Source organism: Cheilinus undulatus, linkage group 5, assembly GCF_018320785.1.
Source record: "Cheilinus undulatus linkage group 5, ASM1832078v1, whole genome shotgun sequence".
In the NCBI taxonomy this organism is placed as follows: domain Eukaryota; kingdom Metazoa; phylum Chordata; class Actinopteri; order Labriformes; family Labridae; genus Cheilinus; species Cheilinus undulatus.
In genome coordinates this window covers 20558863-20576301 of record NC_054869.1, presented here as the reverse complement: position 1 = coordinate 20576301, position 17439 = coordinate 20558863, and the positions used below count along the sequence as shown (strand labels likewise).

Genomic DNA, 17439 nt, shown 5'->3' with positions numbered 1-17439 from the left:
AAGAGAACTTTATGGGTCATACTGTCTCACTTCATAGCATCTTTTTACGCCTGCATTTAAAGGTCAAACTGGCAGTTTAAACAGTGAAAAATGTTTTAAGGAAGCTGCTAGGATAAGACTATTCTACTATATGAATGTTAGAAGTAGGTGAAGAACTAGTTACAAAATATCTTCTGATCCTGCCGCTTCACACTCACTGGCCTAAGCTGTGCATTGTGTGTGCTGAGAAGGGCAGGCCTTGACAAATTGAATTTCTTCATCCTGCTTATGGCTTCGGTCAGTGAATTTCATAAGGCAGGCGCTACTCCCTTTAAAGAGCCTCAGTATTAAACAAGGCAAAGCTTAGTGTACTGAGTGATATCTATGTGAGGCACCAATAATCACTGGAGTTAAAAATAATTAACTTTGCCCACACTTTGGTTAATTAATTCTCTGGATTCAACTTGGTTCACTTCAGCTACCTCCATGAACGAGTGACTAGCAATTATCACTGTACCCACATACTGGAAATGCATAACTGATGTTAAAATCACAGGCAGAATCAAACACAGACTCTAGTACACAGACATAGACAGAGACAGAAATCTTCAAAACAAGCACATGTTCCAAAAATCAAACAAGCCAGTCCAAAACACAGCGCAGGCAAAAGCAGTCCAACACTTTTGTTCAGAACATCAAACCAAATCCTCCTCCAGCCGCAGCAGCCACCTAAAGACCCATGATTTGATGTGTTATAATAATAACTTCTTGCATCTGTGTGTGTGTGAGAGAGAATGAGAAACAGAGGCTGCAATATCCCACAAAGATTTCTCTTCAAACACTGAAGCTGGTTATAAATATGAGCTGAGATTTAAACTTTTGAACTCGTTTAGCTGCTAATTTGACTTGTCAGACTTTTCTCAGCTTTAACACTAGACTCAAATGTACAAGCATAGTCTTCACAGTGTACTTTAACTTCATACTAGCTGATTCTACAATTGAGCAGACCTACCTTGAACATGTAGAGGGTCCATAAGATCAAGCATGTAAATATTTTATAAGGCCCTGCAACAGTGAATAATAGAGAAAGCACACTGCAAGACTACCTGACACAAGCAGAAGTAAGACTGCATTCAGCATTATGAAAGATGTCTGATGACTCAAACTAGATATGAAAACAAAACATACTGTGAAAAATCTTTATTAAAGTTGAATCTTGGAAAATGATCACCAAGGTTGGATAGTCACTAGAGTTCAAAACATCGTTATAATACTAGTAGGGCGTGGTACATGGATAGAACCTAAGATCAAAATGGTGCTTTTCAGCCATCAGACAAGACCCTATATTTGGTGGACACCAAACACTGCACATCACCACAAACACACCATTCCCACTATGATGCACAGTGGTTGCATCATCATGCTGTGGGAATAATTCTCGGGCACTGGCCCTGGAAGGCTTGTCAAAGTAGAGGGGTAGAAATGGTTTGAAGACAACAAGGTGAATGTTCTGGGGTGGCCGAGTCAAAGCCCAGACCTCAGTCCAATAGAGAATTTGAAAAGTGCTGTTAATGCCTGATCCCTGTGCAACCTGACAGAGATTGAGCTGTTTTGCAAAGAAGAATGGAGTAAAGTTTCAGTGTCCAGATATGCAAACCTGATTGAGACCTATCCACACAGACTGCATCCAAAGGTGCATCTACTAAACACTGACTTAAAGGGGGTGAATATCTATGCAGTCACTTATTTTACATCACATATTTTATTCAATTGACATTTCTTTGTAGAAACCTGTTTTCACTTTCAAATCAAAGTTTTTGTAATTTTTGTTGCCAAAAAGCCAAATTATATTGACCATGATTGATTTACGAAAGGGTCAGACATCCAAGGGGGTGAATACTTTTTATAATAACAGGTGTACTTCAGCCATCCACTGTAGTGAGTTGCACCAGAGTAGTCGCTAGTCTGTTAAAGGTCTTTCTTGAGGTTTTATGGTGAGAATTTTTTCAAAATTTCTTACCTCCCCCTTAGATTTTCAGACTTCTGCAATATTTGATGTGACTCACTCAACAGTGTGACAAACAAAACAGATTATTCACTGCATTTATCCATGTGGCATTATGTGACACCAAGACTCATAGTAATTATGTTAATTTCATTATTCATGATACATAATGACTATCTTTTTGCCAGAGGGTGAGACTGTATGTCCGTCTGCACTGTCGTAGTGATAGGCAGGCTGGGAAAGCTAAAACATAACTCATTCCCAATGCATGCTGGGATAGGCTTCTGGCTCCAGAATGATGACTTTAATAATGAAAACAAAGCTTTGTGTTTGGGGGGTTGTTATGTGACCGCCACTTCAGCAGTTTTAAGTTTGTGTCTTATGATGGCTGTTTATGTTCCTACAAACTGTCCTTAGGGAGTAACCTTTTAAGAAATGCACGACCGCAGTGATTCTAGCAGCTAATAAACACATTTGAAGAGACAAAACTGTCTTTTACAATAGTGGTATATGGTCTTATTTGCAAATTGCTCTTGGTTATATAACTGCGCTAAGGAAAAAAGAAGCTTAATAGCAGAAACCCAGATGCTTGCGTCGATTGTAAGATAAAGCTGCTGCGTATCTGTGTTAAATTGGGGGACATTGGCCCTAGGGGAAACCAGCAACCTCGATTTACCAATAAAGCTGCAGTTAGCCAATGATTTCTTGATATTACTAGAAAATAGAAAGAATTACAATTTTAAAGAACTCCTGTCATCAACACTGCCTAAAGTTGAGCAAACTGCAACAACCCTTGGGCCTCTTTGTAAATGTAAATGGCCTCCAATGACATAATAATGTTTTTAACACCTTTTAAAAAGGCTTTACTGTGAAGTTTGAAGGTGAATGACTGCTGCCCACTGAATTGCACATGAAAAACTATTTCATCCTTTTTCTATGGTACCACACACCCCCAGGGGTATTCTTAAACATCTGGGCTGGAGATATGCCACTTAAAAACTTCACTTCTTATTGGACAGCATTTTTCACTAACCCTCTACCTCAAATAACCCCTCTGGAAAACTTGGGTGTAGTCCAGATTCATTTTTGTTCATAAATGAGACGGAAAACTGTCTCTCAGTAGAAATTTGGCTTCTATGCAGTTTGTTGATATCAAAGAACATATCAAGGACATCTTTTCTTAAGATTTTCATTCGGCAGTTAGTCTGCTTGTTCTCAGCAATTCACCAAACACCATCTTCCTTGGCATTCAGCACAGTTTAGTGAAAAAGCAGGCAGGCTGGCATGATAAACACAGGGATATTTTTTGGTTTGTTTCTTTGGCAACATTTGAAGTATGGATACACAGTGTGCAAAGAAGCCAGAATGGCTGCATAGACGTTGTGTGGTGACATTTCTGGGTTACCTCTCTGTTGCATCAAACAAACAAACAAACAAACACACAAATGCACGCACAAGAAAAAAGAACCAAGCATCATCAGAGCAGTTATTGACATTATCAGAAATAGCATTTAAAAGCTGATGAGTCCAGGAATGAGCAACAAGCAAACACATTTTCAAGAAAGGTCTGTATCAGATAAACCCTCACTGTTGGGTAGGAAGGAAAAGAATAACAGTGAGACAAAACAAAGTTTAACGGAGGCTGGCATATTAAATGTTGGAATATAGCCTTTATTGTCAACTAATTACTATTTTTTAATTATTACATAAAAAAATGTCATTTTAAGTCTTTCAAGCTACAATTTTGTGCATCCTTGTATGGTACTGTATCATATCATATTGTATCAAATAATATGGTATGGTATAGTGTGGTATGGTATGCCATGGTATTGCATGGTATGCACTGAGTCCTTTTTTGTCATATGGCATGGTATGGTATGGTATATCTTATTGTATTGTGTAATACAGTCTTGTATCCTAATGTGTAATTTGGCACAGTATAGCATGCTACAGAGCAGTAAGGTATAGTACAGTTTGGTAAGACATGGCATCTTATGGCATTGACTCCTGTTTTGTCATATGGCATGGCACTGTATGGCATGATGTTATATTGTTTCCCATTGTCTTGTATCCTATTGAAACAGGTTTAATATGGTATGGTATATTATGATGATATAATATGGTATCTCGTTGGATCATATCCTAAGTGGGTTTTTCTTGTATAGTATGGTATGGTGGTGTGGTAACTCAATCCTCCTCATCATCATTATCATTATCTGTCTTTGTTTATACCTTCAAATTCATTCATGTTTCCCTCATTTACACTTAATGTCAAGTCTTAAAAATGTACAAATCCAACAATGGTATGGTATGGCATGTGGTTTAATTGTATCTAATTATGTCTTACTATGTGGTGTGGTATGATATGGTATTGCATGGCATCATCATATTCATGCTTGGAAAAACAGAGCCCAATAATCCCCATAACCTTTTCAACCTGTGTGAGCAGACAGTTATATGAGCCCTCAACATTAGAGTTTGCCTCCCGAATAAGAATAAGTAGCCCACATCTCCTTAGGGCTTGTTTGAAGTAAGAACTTAAGCCACCTGCACCCATCTGATCTCAAGTAAGTAGATTGAGCTTATTGAAAATGCAGTGGTGTTCCAGAACCCAACGGAGAGACTTTATCAGACCAAAGCAAAGCTCATTGCTTTAACTCCTCAATCTTATTATGACTAAAGCAGGCTTAGCTTCAGTCTGCAGCAAGCCGAGGCATGCTTGTCCAGTAAATAAAAGCTGAAATGTTGCAGGCTTTGGGTTTATATGAAAACTTAGCCACAAAATCTGCTCTCACTACAAACTCCTTACAGGCCTGGATGGCCCACACACACCTGACGATGCTATAAAACTGAGTCCATTGAGCACACTAATGGAAAAGTGCTTTGAGGAATGGATAAAACAATATAAACTACAAGCATAGGCTCATACTCTCTAAATAAAAGGCATTAATATGATCACACACAGCAGACATAACAACTAAAAATGTGTCAGGAGCTGGCTTTTTGTTGTAGATAAATCACTCAAACATTCAAAGGTCTATGCGTCATTGTGTTGGTGAACAAGCTTCAAACTCTAAGAAATGACATTGTAATTTTAATCTCACTGTCTTAAAGCTTTGTTCACACAATAAAGGCAGAACTTTCTCACGTCTGCTCAGATTTTCAGACTGCTGCAGTTATGCACATCATCCAAAATAATTTATTCTGTTTATTGATCCCCTGTGAAAAGCTACAGGACTCATTCACTTGTGGACAACGCTCTGAATGAATGGCTGCTGTTCAGACAAAAAGGGCATGGCCGCTGCACTCAGTATCCACTCCACAATCCACAATGCAAAAATTGTGTTTGGCTGTGATAAGGAACCGAGTAAAAATCCACCCCAATTCTTGTCTGTGAGCTTCAAAGTCCTACCCACAACTTCCTCCCTTTGCATGCAGAAGCTGTCTCACAAAATCTTAACACCCCACTCACTCACTCACTCACGCTTTAAGCAAAAAGAAGACCCTGAAAAAAGCTAAAGCAATTCATTTATACAGTAATTACATGCCTCTGTTGTAGGTGCAGAACCCTGGCTTTAACTTGATGAGCTTTCTGTTTCCATTGAACAGTTAGTTAGATAGCATTAAAGCTGCCTAAGTCGAACTGTTACATGCATTATTATACCTAAAATAAGGTAGAGTCTGCATTCTTACAGCTGCTTCCTCACAATGCATACAAAAGACATGCACATGGATGTAGCATTTTTATACTTAACAGGAAAGTGAGTGATGAAATATGTGATCCCTCTTTCCTGCATGAGCAGAGGATGAGGAGTGCAGCTTTAGGAACGAGGCCAATCTAAAATTTTTTGGACTGTATTTCTCAGATGAAATGCTCTCATCTTATTTGAGCTCTGATTTTTTTTTTTCAATAAAAAGGCACATCCTGTTTGATGATGCCAGCCACCTGAACGGATGGTAGAGAAGTATAAACTAATGTTGTCTGATTCAATTAGCTGAACACATCCTTACCCCTTGCAGAAAACCAGAAGCTATAAGGCAATCAAAGTGGCCTCATACTACTGAGTGCAATGTACATTATGGAGGTATTGTAGTTTAATTGAAAGCAAACTCATATTAGCATAGAAGTTAAGTCATCAGAGCACTGTTCTTCCTTTCACCAGCTTCAATTAATAGTAAGGAATACTGTGCAGAGGTAATGTAAGAGCTGAAAACTGATCCGGTGAACTAATCACAGCTGATCCATGACCTGTTAATCATCTTATATAGTCGGGTGACATGAGATCTGCGGATCAATGCAAAATCTGTAATAATGGTGGGAAATAAATACTCTGCTGCAGAGTCTCAGTGAAGAATAGGAAACAGATCCACTGCAAGGGAGATGGTCAGATTGAAAATATTTTTACAAAGGTTATCAAGGTCTTTTAACAGAAACAGATCACAAAGTGTGGATATTTCATTGAGTACAGATCATTTTCACAGCTTCCCTTCACTCTTGTATCTTGCAGGTATCAGCTGGTGGATGCAAACATCATCAATCAGAAACTTTACATAAGTAGTGTTACAGCCTGCTGTAGTCCGTTGCAAATAAACATCAAAAGTCGTGTTCTGTCCAGTAAATGTACAGCACCCTTGCTAGCCAAAGAAGGTTATCAAGAAGGTTATCTAGGTTCTGTTTGTAAAGCTGATGTCCCTGATTATTGATAAAGGCACCCTGAGAGACAAGCTGAAGACTGGGACTGATTTATAGCGTGCTCAGCCCTAACCGGTGGATGAGTCTTTCCATGTCGTTATATGCGATGCACACAGTGAGCAAATAGATGCTGCGCAGATGGAACTCTGCACAGACAGATTCTGTGCTACAGCTAGAGCCACACACTCAAACCAACATGTCAACGCTGTGAACATGAGGTGCTTTTCAGCACAGGAGAAAAAGCTTTGAAACATGTTAGGATAAACACAGCATTTCCCTGCACTTGGTCCCCTCTATTTAAAGCACCTCTCTGCTCATGGTGGATGCGCATCTATACTGCCTGTATGTACAGTATGTGCCTTCTCCTGTTCTTCCCTCTCTTGCGGGCTGAAGGAGCGAGGTATGTTTAACCCTCCAATATAACTCTGGACAGTTTTGTCCAAAAGGGTGGGTTTTTCACTTTATTTTTGGGGTAATTTTGTCTGAGTAACTGCAAAAGGCGTGCTTTTATGTAGGAAGGTTGCTTTCTCCATACATTTTGAAAATTCTAATTCAATTTTTAAAGGGCCTATAGTTTACTCTGTACAAATTCACTACCCCAATAAGTCATTTGTTGACAAAAATGACCACTGTAAAAACACTGATTAAAAAATTATACAAAAATATTTTTCCCCAATTGTTTTCTTTCGATTGATTCTTTTCACAAGATGTTCCTGTGTTTCAAATACATCGTCCAGATGTGGCCATCGAACAGGACATCTGGATCCTGCACCGTCTACTTCTTAGAGCACCTCCTTTTTTAGCAGTCCTTGTACGGGATGAAATAAAGTAACAGGTTCAGCACGTCGATCAAAGGTTTGTAGGCGTACAGTAAAAAGCCATCCACAATAAAGATGTGGATGTGTCTCCTCATCTTTAGGGTCAGACTTTGGGACAATCACAATGAGATTTCTCAAACTTAAGAGGGGACAAATTCAGCCATAGAGATTCACCATATGACTTTTTATTTAAACTTATCTCAGAAAGAAATATCCTTTTTTTTAAAGAACTGCAGCATAGCCTCTTTAGCCTTATATATTTTACTACTTACTTCAGCATGAACCAAATTGTTAAAAACGCTCATGTTTAGTCCTATATCTTGTCTGAAATAAAGTGGTATTATAGAAAAATTATACATTCACCAGCTCTACCTCGTAGTCTTATTTTGGTACGATGTATATATTTCTCTACAAAGATTAGCATCTATCTCAGTCTGTTTCACTTTTTAATCCAGGATGTGAAGCAGCCCCAATGACTGAACCAGTCTCAGGTGGCGAGCATGCTACTCAGTTGTGCATCAAGCTACACTTGCATGCTTTAATGTCCTCATCAATATAACTGTCCTTTACTGGAGATCTGATAAAAAGGTAATGCAGGAAAGTGGACTAGACTCCATTCGTCTGAATCTTTTGCTAGCAGCAGCTAATAAAACAATATTGTCCCTTTTTTAACACCATGATCAGTGGCTGTCTGCCTTGTGTAAAAAGTCATTTCAGGGCTCTTACAGAGGAGATCACATCAGCAGCAGATGAATCCGTTGTGCTGATTGCTCTCGTTAGCTGCTTAAATAGAGCGAGAATTGTGATTAAGTTTTAAACTAAGTGCTGTGCAGTTAAAGTTGCAGGGCAATCATAGCCCACATGGATATCTTTGGCGAGAGTGTGTTTTTGTTCGGAGAGGCTTTGCATCATGTAAAATGTAGCCAAAGTTTTTTGTTGTATCGGTGTTTCATCCACATGGAAACGGCGTTTTGGGAGGCCGTAAACGCTACTTTTTGAAACTGGGTCCCAGACTGAACAAAACTATAAACCTGTAAACGCTTACTGTTTCGTCTCCGTGTGGACAGCCAACTGCATCTTTCTTGAAACGATTACATCACACATAGCGTAGGCCACTTACCCGCATGCGCATATCAAACCAAAACAACAATGGCAGGTTACGGGGATGTGTTCGTGCTGCAGAAGCTATTGAGCTTATTATGGCTTTTACAACAAAATATGATGCTCCTTTACCACCACCGCGAATAGCATACACCAGATGTTCTTAAATCCAACACAGAGAACAACGAGGGGGGCAACTAGAAGAAAGTTTGTGTCAGTTTTCTGTGATCTTCTTCTCTCTTTTGGTGCATTTCCATGGCAGCCATACAGCACCACTTACAGGCTTGGCATATGTACTACAGCATTTCCAGTTGTTTAACTGGAAACACTGTAGACATTAATGGAAAACTTCTTCCTAACAAAACAGATATATAATATTTTCATCTCCGTGTTGACAAGGCCATAATCTAGCTTTTCATCTAGCTTCAGATTATCTGTTTTCCATGTTTGACAAACATTGGCAACTGTTATCAGCGCTTGTCACATTTTTTGTTGCTGAGCGCTCACAAGGCCACCATCGGCCAATGCCGATGTTCCACCGATGCAATGGTGCATCACTACATAATATTGGTAAATAGTATTGCCAATAAAGGATGTGACACAAAATTCCTGTTAGAGATTGTTTTGGGTGCAAATGAGAGACAGTCATGTGACCTGGTGCAGATGTGATGATTTTTTTACCAGTTTAAAAGTCAGTGTTTTATTATGTGCATAAAATTACACACCCATTAAAGATCAAACAGTACAAAAAATATTTTTTGCTGTCAATAATTTTTATGAAGAAAGACATCTGGAAGGTCAGACCAGGAACACATCAGAATGGGCCAGTTAAATTGGAAATGGTGCTGTAGGTCATAACATGATGCAGCTTTTGACATGAATCTGTTGGACTCAGCATTTTAAAGGCAAATTTGGGTTTCTCTAACTACTCAAATTATAACTAACAGAATTGTACTATTACTTATATAAATTTAGGAGGTTTTGATTTATAGTGCTGTTAAAAGCCAGTTTGATCATGGCTAGCGACTTGGAAAAAATAGATTATACAAATCTTTCCTGCTGGCCAATCTGAATACTGTGACTGTTTCAGTTCCTCTACTTTAAGTGTTATGCAACAAAATTATCCTCGAAAGCAATAATTTAAGCTGTCCCATCAAATTAGATTATCTCCCCCAGGCTGAATCTGCTCTATCAGGATGCTGTGGATGTACTTCTGCTTCATATTGAGTCACACTGCATAAGATTTGAGTAAAAAAAATGCTAACTCTGTATAATCCCCACTCAGATATAGAAGCTATTACACCGTCTCTATTCCAAGCACAACATCATATAACTTTATTATCTACCATACTCCTGCCACACAAACACACTTCCAGGTCTCCACTGTGGGCCGCCTCGTGCCTCCAAGAGTTGAGTCATTAATCTTGACCCAGTGGGATTACTTAAAACCAGCATGTGGCCTTATGACAGCTCGCTCTTTGAAAGGACGACTGCTGCAGCATGTTCTCAGCTGAAAAAGTTAAGTACACTCAACATGAGATGACACTACAAACGCAACATTCATATAATCCTTCACTGATTCATACAAGTCTTTCTCCCCCCCAGCACGGTCATGGTCTGAATTTTGACACCGGCATTAATGCAGTGCTAAGAACATCGCCTCTTAAGCTGCCTGTCATGACGTTACACGATACTTGTAGTCATCTTTAGACCTTGGAAATGTCTGGGAAAATTCTGATTTGATGTTTCCAGAGTTTTGTGAGTAGAAACATCAAGCATTGATGTAAGGATTAGGGGAAACAGGAGAGAAAAGGAGACTATTTTTACCCCTTTAGGTCTTTGTTTTTTGTCTTTTTATCTGAGTGAAGTGTTTAAATGCTTTACTCTCTGGTGTACAAATGCCGACTTAATAGGCTTGAAATTGTCTTTTACATTTATACCTGGGTTGAAAGCACTGTAATTTTCAAACACCAATGTTTTAATTGTGTGAAAAGGTTGATGTCAGTTAGGAATAATAAATCCAAAACAAGGCAGCAAAAACTGACCGTTTCATGCAGCACAGGCCCGAAATTTTACAAGTGTGTTGTTGGCTCTAACAACTTATTTTACCTCTGTGCCACCCAACTCCATTTCAGGGCCACTGTCAAGTTCCTCAGTAAGCATTTCCTCAGTCTGTGTCCTTGCAACCTCTTCAACCATCCCTCCAGTGCCCTCCCAATAAGTCAAGCATGAAATGTAGGCAGGACAAGAGGCCAGACTACAGCTGAGACAAACAGCACTGTCTCCATTAACTTGTCAACACAGGAGACGGATGAACTCTCCTTCAAATATTAATGGGATTAAAGAACATGCATACTGATCATAAACAGGCTAATCAAGCTCCACAAACAGGAGAGAAATAAAGACAGTGGCTGCAACAGGAGGCCATTGTGGGAGGATTGATTATATGTTCTGATATCCACTCTTTCATTTCCGTATGTGTGGGTCGCCATCCAATGAGAGGCTCCGATTTCGTCGGTTATCAAGGCAGCTGATCTGACAGAGGTCACACCTCTGGCGCCTGATTGAAGACTGTGCCATTTAGAACTAGAGTGAAGGGCATTGTTGGGGGAGGCTGCACATCACTGTTATTAAAAGTCACCTGTACATCAACCATAACCTTCAGCACCCGCTAAATGTAATGAGCTTTTAGCACGCTCTCTACAGTCTCATCTGCATGGATCTGAGGGGAATATCATCCAATTGTAGCCATAAACACATATCTAAGTTTGTTGTTCCGGTCTGCACGGGTTGGCCAGTTAACTTGAAATGTTTGAATTAAAGTAAAACAGCATAATTCAGAAAATCAATTATTTTTCCCAGAGGGTTTTTAAAATGCCAAGAAATCATTATTTTTATTATTGATCAGTCTGCTGATTACTTTCTTGATTTACTATTTAGTCAATTAAATGTCAGAAAGCAGTCAATGCTGCCTGTTTTAATTTTACTAAAACCTGAGACAACATACTCAGATTGATAGTTCAACTGGACCCCAGACTGATTAGGTTAAAATCAAATTTTAAAAAGTGGCAAAAACAGAACTGAATAAGGTTAAACTAGCAATTTTTGCACAAAAAGTCACAATTGAGGGTAGAAATAGACGCTTAAAATTATTTGTAGGTCCTTACACTCATCACATAATCAAATATTTGCTGTTGTTGTAGACACTAGTGGACACACAAAATATATGTTTGCAGGGACCACTACTTTAGTGGGTCCCAACCTGGGGTCTGGGACCCCTTAGGGGGTGCACCAAAGATCTCAGAGCAAGGCTTTGTCTGCTCTGAGGTTGTCAAGATTAGATTTGCAAATATTAAGTAAAATCATGATAAAGCACTTAATAAACAGTTTACACAATAGTCTTTTGGTAAGAAAAACCTGTGAACAGTCACTTCCTTAGAGTTCTATCCACGAAACAATAAATGGATGTTGATTTTTGGCAGCAATATGACCCTATAATTTTTTTTTAGGGTCTTTGGGGGCTCAGCTTGGCTTCAAAAAAGTAGGGTGGGCTCCAAGGAAAAATGTTTGGGAACCCCTGCAATACTTGAAATAAGGCATAGACATTTCTGTGTGGATGAGGTTGTCACAATACCAGAATTGCAAACTTGATACCTGTCTCAATACTGTTAAAAAAAAAGATAGCTTTGGGTTAAAATATGAATATTCCTTCTAAATTCAATTAATGCTCTGGTGTTCTTAAATCATTCTAATAACACAGACTGTACTGACTATCGGTAATGGTAGATACAAAACTTACAAAAAATAAAAAAAATTCAATGTCATAGTGAAACACATTTCTTCAAAGTAATATGTAATGTAAAATAAGTGATTGCATAAATATTCACCCCCTCTAAAGTGGTTGACCTAATTCAACAAAGGTCCAGTCAACTGGTGCTAATAGTCTCACAATTCATGAAATGGGCATCACCTGAGTGCTGTGAATGTGTCTCAAGCTACTGTATTATAAAGACACCTGTGTCTGGAAGGTCCAGTCACTTTTTTAATCAGTATTCCTGGCTACCATTACACCATGAAGACAAAAGAACACTCCAACTCAGAGAAAAAGCTATTGAAAAGTAGCTGTCAGGGGAGGATACATAAAAAGGCATTCAATATCCCCCAGAGTTCAGTTAAATCCATCATCAAAAAATGAAAGGAATATGGCACATGTGTAAATCAGCCTAGATCAGGCCGTCATCACAAACTGAGTGGCCGTGCAAAACGAGAGAGGCAAGACACCTATGATTGCTCTGACGAAGTTACAAGCTTCAGCAGCTGAGATTGGAGAGACAGCAGACAGCCCTGGAAGGCTTGCAAAAGTAGAAGGTAAAATGAATGCAGAAAAATACAGGAAATCACGGAGGACAATCTTTTTCAGTCTGCAAGAGAAACACAGCTTGGAAGAAGATATACTTGGTAAAATATCTAAGGGGGTGAATACTTTTTATATGTACTGTGCATCAGCTCAAGTCTTTTGATTTGTTCATTCGCATTACTTACACTTTAAAACGTGTTTTACAGACTGAAGTGTTAGTTCTGAACCATATTTATATATTGACATCAGCAAAAATACTGGCATATCAAATCCTAACTTGTCCATGACTAGATTTTCAGCACTTGGTAACAAAATGTGATAAAGTGCTGAAAATGCTGACAACCCAAGCATAGTAGTACTTCGATCCCTGGTCCACTGGATTAGCTTTTTCTGTTTGAGGTGTTTAGAGCCTCATAGTTTCCAGAGCAGTATCATTTTACACTCACTTGCCTCTCATTACTAGTCAGATCCATTGTTTATTCAAATGTAGAGACTGTAGCCCTCTGCCAGGCTGCCCTCAAGTTTAAAACCAATAGAGCCAAAGTCTGTGAGCACAATGAAGAACTGACCACCCCAGTCTTGAGTCATCTAGCAATCACAACCTTTCTACACCAACACCATGTGTTTACAAGCTCTTAAAACTGTGTCAGAGTCAGTGGCATCTTTGAGCGAAATGAACAGTGACCAACAATGCTAACACTCATCATGATTCACTAACAGCAGACTTTCAAATCTCCTCTCCAGATGGCCGTCCATTTGCCTAAAAGGCTTTAATTGCAGCACCATTATAACAAGCCTGAGACTCAAATTAAGATGCAAAGAATTCATTAAAAGGACCTCTCTAAACACGCACAAAAGCATCCTATATTTCCATGCAGAGGGCTCACTGGTGCAGTCATGTGCTTTGTGCAGGCGGACAGGCGGAATCCTAAACAATGTGTGCGAGTCAGCACCAGTAACCGAGCAGAGGAAGTGATGTATTGCACACTGACTTGGAACAATGCAGTCTGTTTTACCTGAAGGCGAATGTTTCTACCCCATCAATTTGTTTCAGCAGACAGAAGCACCCTGTGACACCTTCAAAAGACTGTTTGTTAGCAGCTGTCTCTACAGACACCTGCTGCCTTTGAAGAACCACAAAAGATAAGTAAAACGTAGCTTTCGTGCAGTACTATCATTTCAACGCAGTCTTTCTGGGGGTTTCTTTATGAATGAGAGTTTGGATTCCATTTGACCTCTGGAGCCCCTGACTCCACGGCAGTTCTGTTGCTAAAAAAGATACCTAAAGGATGCTCGCAATCAGATCAAACAGCCTCTTCCATCTCCTTGAATCAGCTCTAAAGAGGGTAAGGTTGCAGCTGTGCTCTGTTCAGAAACAGGAAGACAAAAAAATCCCTTCACAATACCGAGAATTCAACTTGGATATGATTAATTGAGGGACTATTTTTAACTTGCTGAGCATTAAACAAGTCGACAAGCTCCCTCCTCTTCCTCTGTATTCATTATGCCACCTTACCAGGGAGTAGTACATCTTATAAGGGCTGACTCTGACTTGACACAGCCAGGCTTAGGTAGCTTGAGAAACTCACAGCTCAAGGCACTCTTAGTGTAGAGACCCGGGTCTGTCTGACATGAGTGACTCCTGAGGGCGCGCTCGCTGATAAATGAGGAGAGACAGGGAAGATGGTACGACCCACTTCTATAAGGGCTACAGTGCTTCTTTTTTCACAGATCCCACAGGTACTATTGTGCACTGTTCATGAGGAATATACAGCAGGGAATACGCTTAAATATTCCCAACACTCGGAAACTGAGAGGGCAGAAGATGGAGGTGTATGTGTGGAAGGATCTGGCATCCTCTTAACATACAGCTGCATTTTTGGTCAGACTTGGAACGCACAACTGACCTTCTCATGGTGTCATCCTAGTCAATACTGCTGCTGTGCTGCAACTAATACCCTCCAAAAGGCTTTCTAGCATATCTAACCCAACTGATAACATCTAAAGCTCAATCTGGAAATCGTTCCATCAGCGTATTTATCTTAATTCAGTTCTTCAAAGACGGAAAGGTGAGGTCATTCCTGCTTTAAATTACATAGTCTTTCTATTTAAACATCACAAAGGGGCAGGGAAAACAGTCGAAGATGATCACTGAGAGCGCACCATGCAATGAATCTGTGCACATCCCTGTCTTAAATGTGCGCGCATAATGCACCGACTGATTTTGTCCAGTATCACAAGGAAATTACGCACGGATCAAACAAATGTTTTAGCCTCCTTTAAACCAACACGGACAAGTGCCGTTACCAGACCAGCAAACTAATTAACTGAGGTGTTGAGCACAGATTACTGGCAGTAGTTTTCTGTTTCTAAACCCCGCTGAAAGGCTGCTAATATTCCGCAAACAACACAGGTTCTCTACATGAACGCACCATCCCAGTTTGCTGGGCTTCTAATGTGGGATTAGCCAATTTTAATTATGATTTACTTTGTTCCGGTCGCTGTTCATCAGTCTGCAATTCTTCCACGTTAAAGGGCTGGTGGTGTAAATTGTTTGGGCACAGATAATGACAGCTGTTGTCTACTTTTCCACTCACCTCTCGCGTGCTGCGGGACAGCGGCGCTCAGACAGAGCGCGAGGACAAGGAGTAGCGATCCCATCCTCTCTCACAATAAGCAGGTCTGACTTCCAAGGTTACGCGGATGTGGTTCAATAAATCACGGAGCGATAAGTCAAAAGTTCTCCCTCCCTCGCTCTCGCAGGGCAGTGGGAGATGTGGTTGTATGTCCTCTCAGGTAAAGTCCTCCTCTGTGATAAAGTCGGCGCACAGACGCTCTCTCCTGGGTTTCTGTTTGTTTTTGTCCGTGCAGGAACAAGTGAAGTGTGCCTGCCTGCCGGCCAAGCCTCCGCTCTGCCTGCTTTCCCCGCTCCTACCGCAGTGGTGCGATGTAGTGGAGAGAGCGACGTGAGCGCCCACTGCTCCCGGACAACTACTGTGTCAAGCCCACACTAGTGGCGAAAACCCCAACTTCCGGCTGCACCTTTCAAAACAAAACTAAAAAGTCATTATAATTCAATCAAAACTGGATTATTTCTAATTGTCTGTTATTAAGTAGCGTTACTGGTCGACAATTATTTTTTGTTTGATTGTTTTATTTTGTTTTCCTGCTGTCTTTCTTTGACAATTATAAAGCCTAGCAGGCAATGATACAACTGAAAACGTTCTTTTAGTCATTATTATTTAATATGAATATTTATTTAAACTAAATGTTCAATCATGTAAACTTAACTTAAAGAGTAATAAAAATGATATTTTGTTTTGTAGGTAATTATACGAACTTGACGTAATTCCTGGGTAGGGGTGTATTTCCGATACTGACGCTAACACTTAAGAAAGTAGCCACTCTCATGAGCACTCTAGATGAATGCATTATGCATTTATAACCAATATATTTCATTTTTTTAATCACAACTTTTAGATTATTAGTTAATCTTGCATGTTAATACCCAGGATTGATTTCAAGCAAAGTTTTCATGCACTTATTTTTTCAATAACTGTAATGAACTGAATTTGTAAACATCTTGTAGAATGAAGTGGATGCATTATGTTTTACAGAATTTTGATTTAATCACACATATTAATCCACACTGTGAATGAATCTATTTAAAATACTATCAGCATGTATGCACCATTTCTTTTCTGAGTTTCTTTCAAATATATTTTCTTACCCAGGTGTGTTCAAACATTTTTCACTCAGGGCCCCATACAGAAGAATATGCATGACTGGGCTGTTTTAATATCCTTCACCTTAAGAGTATTAGAATTAGTAAAATGAATCCAATGTAGGATAAGATGTGTCCAGTTACTAAGAAAAGCAGACGTGACAAACTTAGGAAAGTTAGGGTTTGAAGAAGTCCAGTGGCTGTGTGCTTTACACCACTGCATCCAACGCTTTGCATTGCACTTGGTGATGTATGGCTTGGATGCAGCTGCTCGGCCATGGAAACCCATTCCATGAAGCTCTCTACACACTGTTTTTGAGCTAATCTGAAGGCCACATGAAGTTGGAGGTCTGAAGCGATTGACTCTGCAGAAAATTGGCGACCTCTGCGCACTATGTGCCGCAGCATCCGCTGACCCCGCTTCGTCATTTTACGTGGCCTACCACTTCAATCGCTTCCACTTTGTTATAATACCACTGACAGTTGACTGTGGAATATTTAGGAGCGAGGAAATTTCACAGCTGGACTTGTTGCACAGGTGGCATCCTATCACAGTACCACGCTGGAATTCACTGAGCTCCTGAGAGCGACTCATTCTTTCACAAATGTTTGTAGAAACAGTCTGCATGTCTATAGGTGCTTGATTTTATACACCTGTGGCCATGGAGGGGATTGGAACACCTGATTTTAATTATTTGGATGGGTGAGTGAATACTTTTGGCAATATAGTGTATAAAGTATTTCCTTCTGAAATTAAGTGTA

At 39.7% G+C, this 17439-nt stretch overlaps 1 protein-coding gene across 2 annotated transcripts in view; it reads right to left on the bottom strand.

The window, feature by feature from the left end:
• Positions 1-15888, bottom strand: part of edil3a (EGF-like repeats and discoidin I-like domains 3a) — a 197711-nt gene extending 181823 nt beyond the window's left edge. For both annotated transcript variants that reach the window (XM_041788413.1, XM_041788414.1), the window contains exon 1: positions 15551-15888. In XM_041788413.1, the coding sequence (XP_041644347.1) occupies positions 15551-15614 (64 nt within the window). In that variant the 5' untranslated portion in view covers positions 15615-15888. The remainder of the gene's footprint in view (positions 1-15550) is intronic.
• Between the last annotated feature and the right edge of the window lie 1551 nt (positions 15889-17439).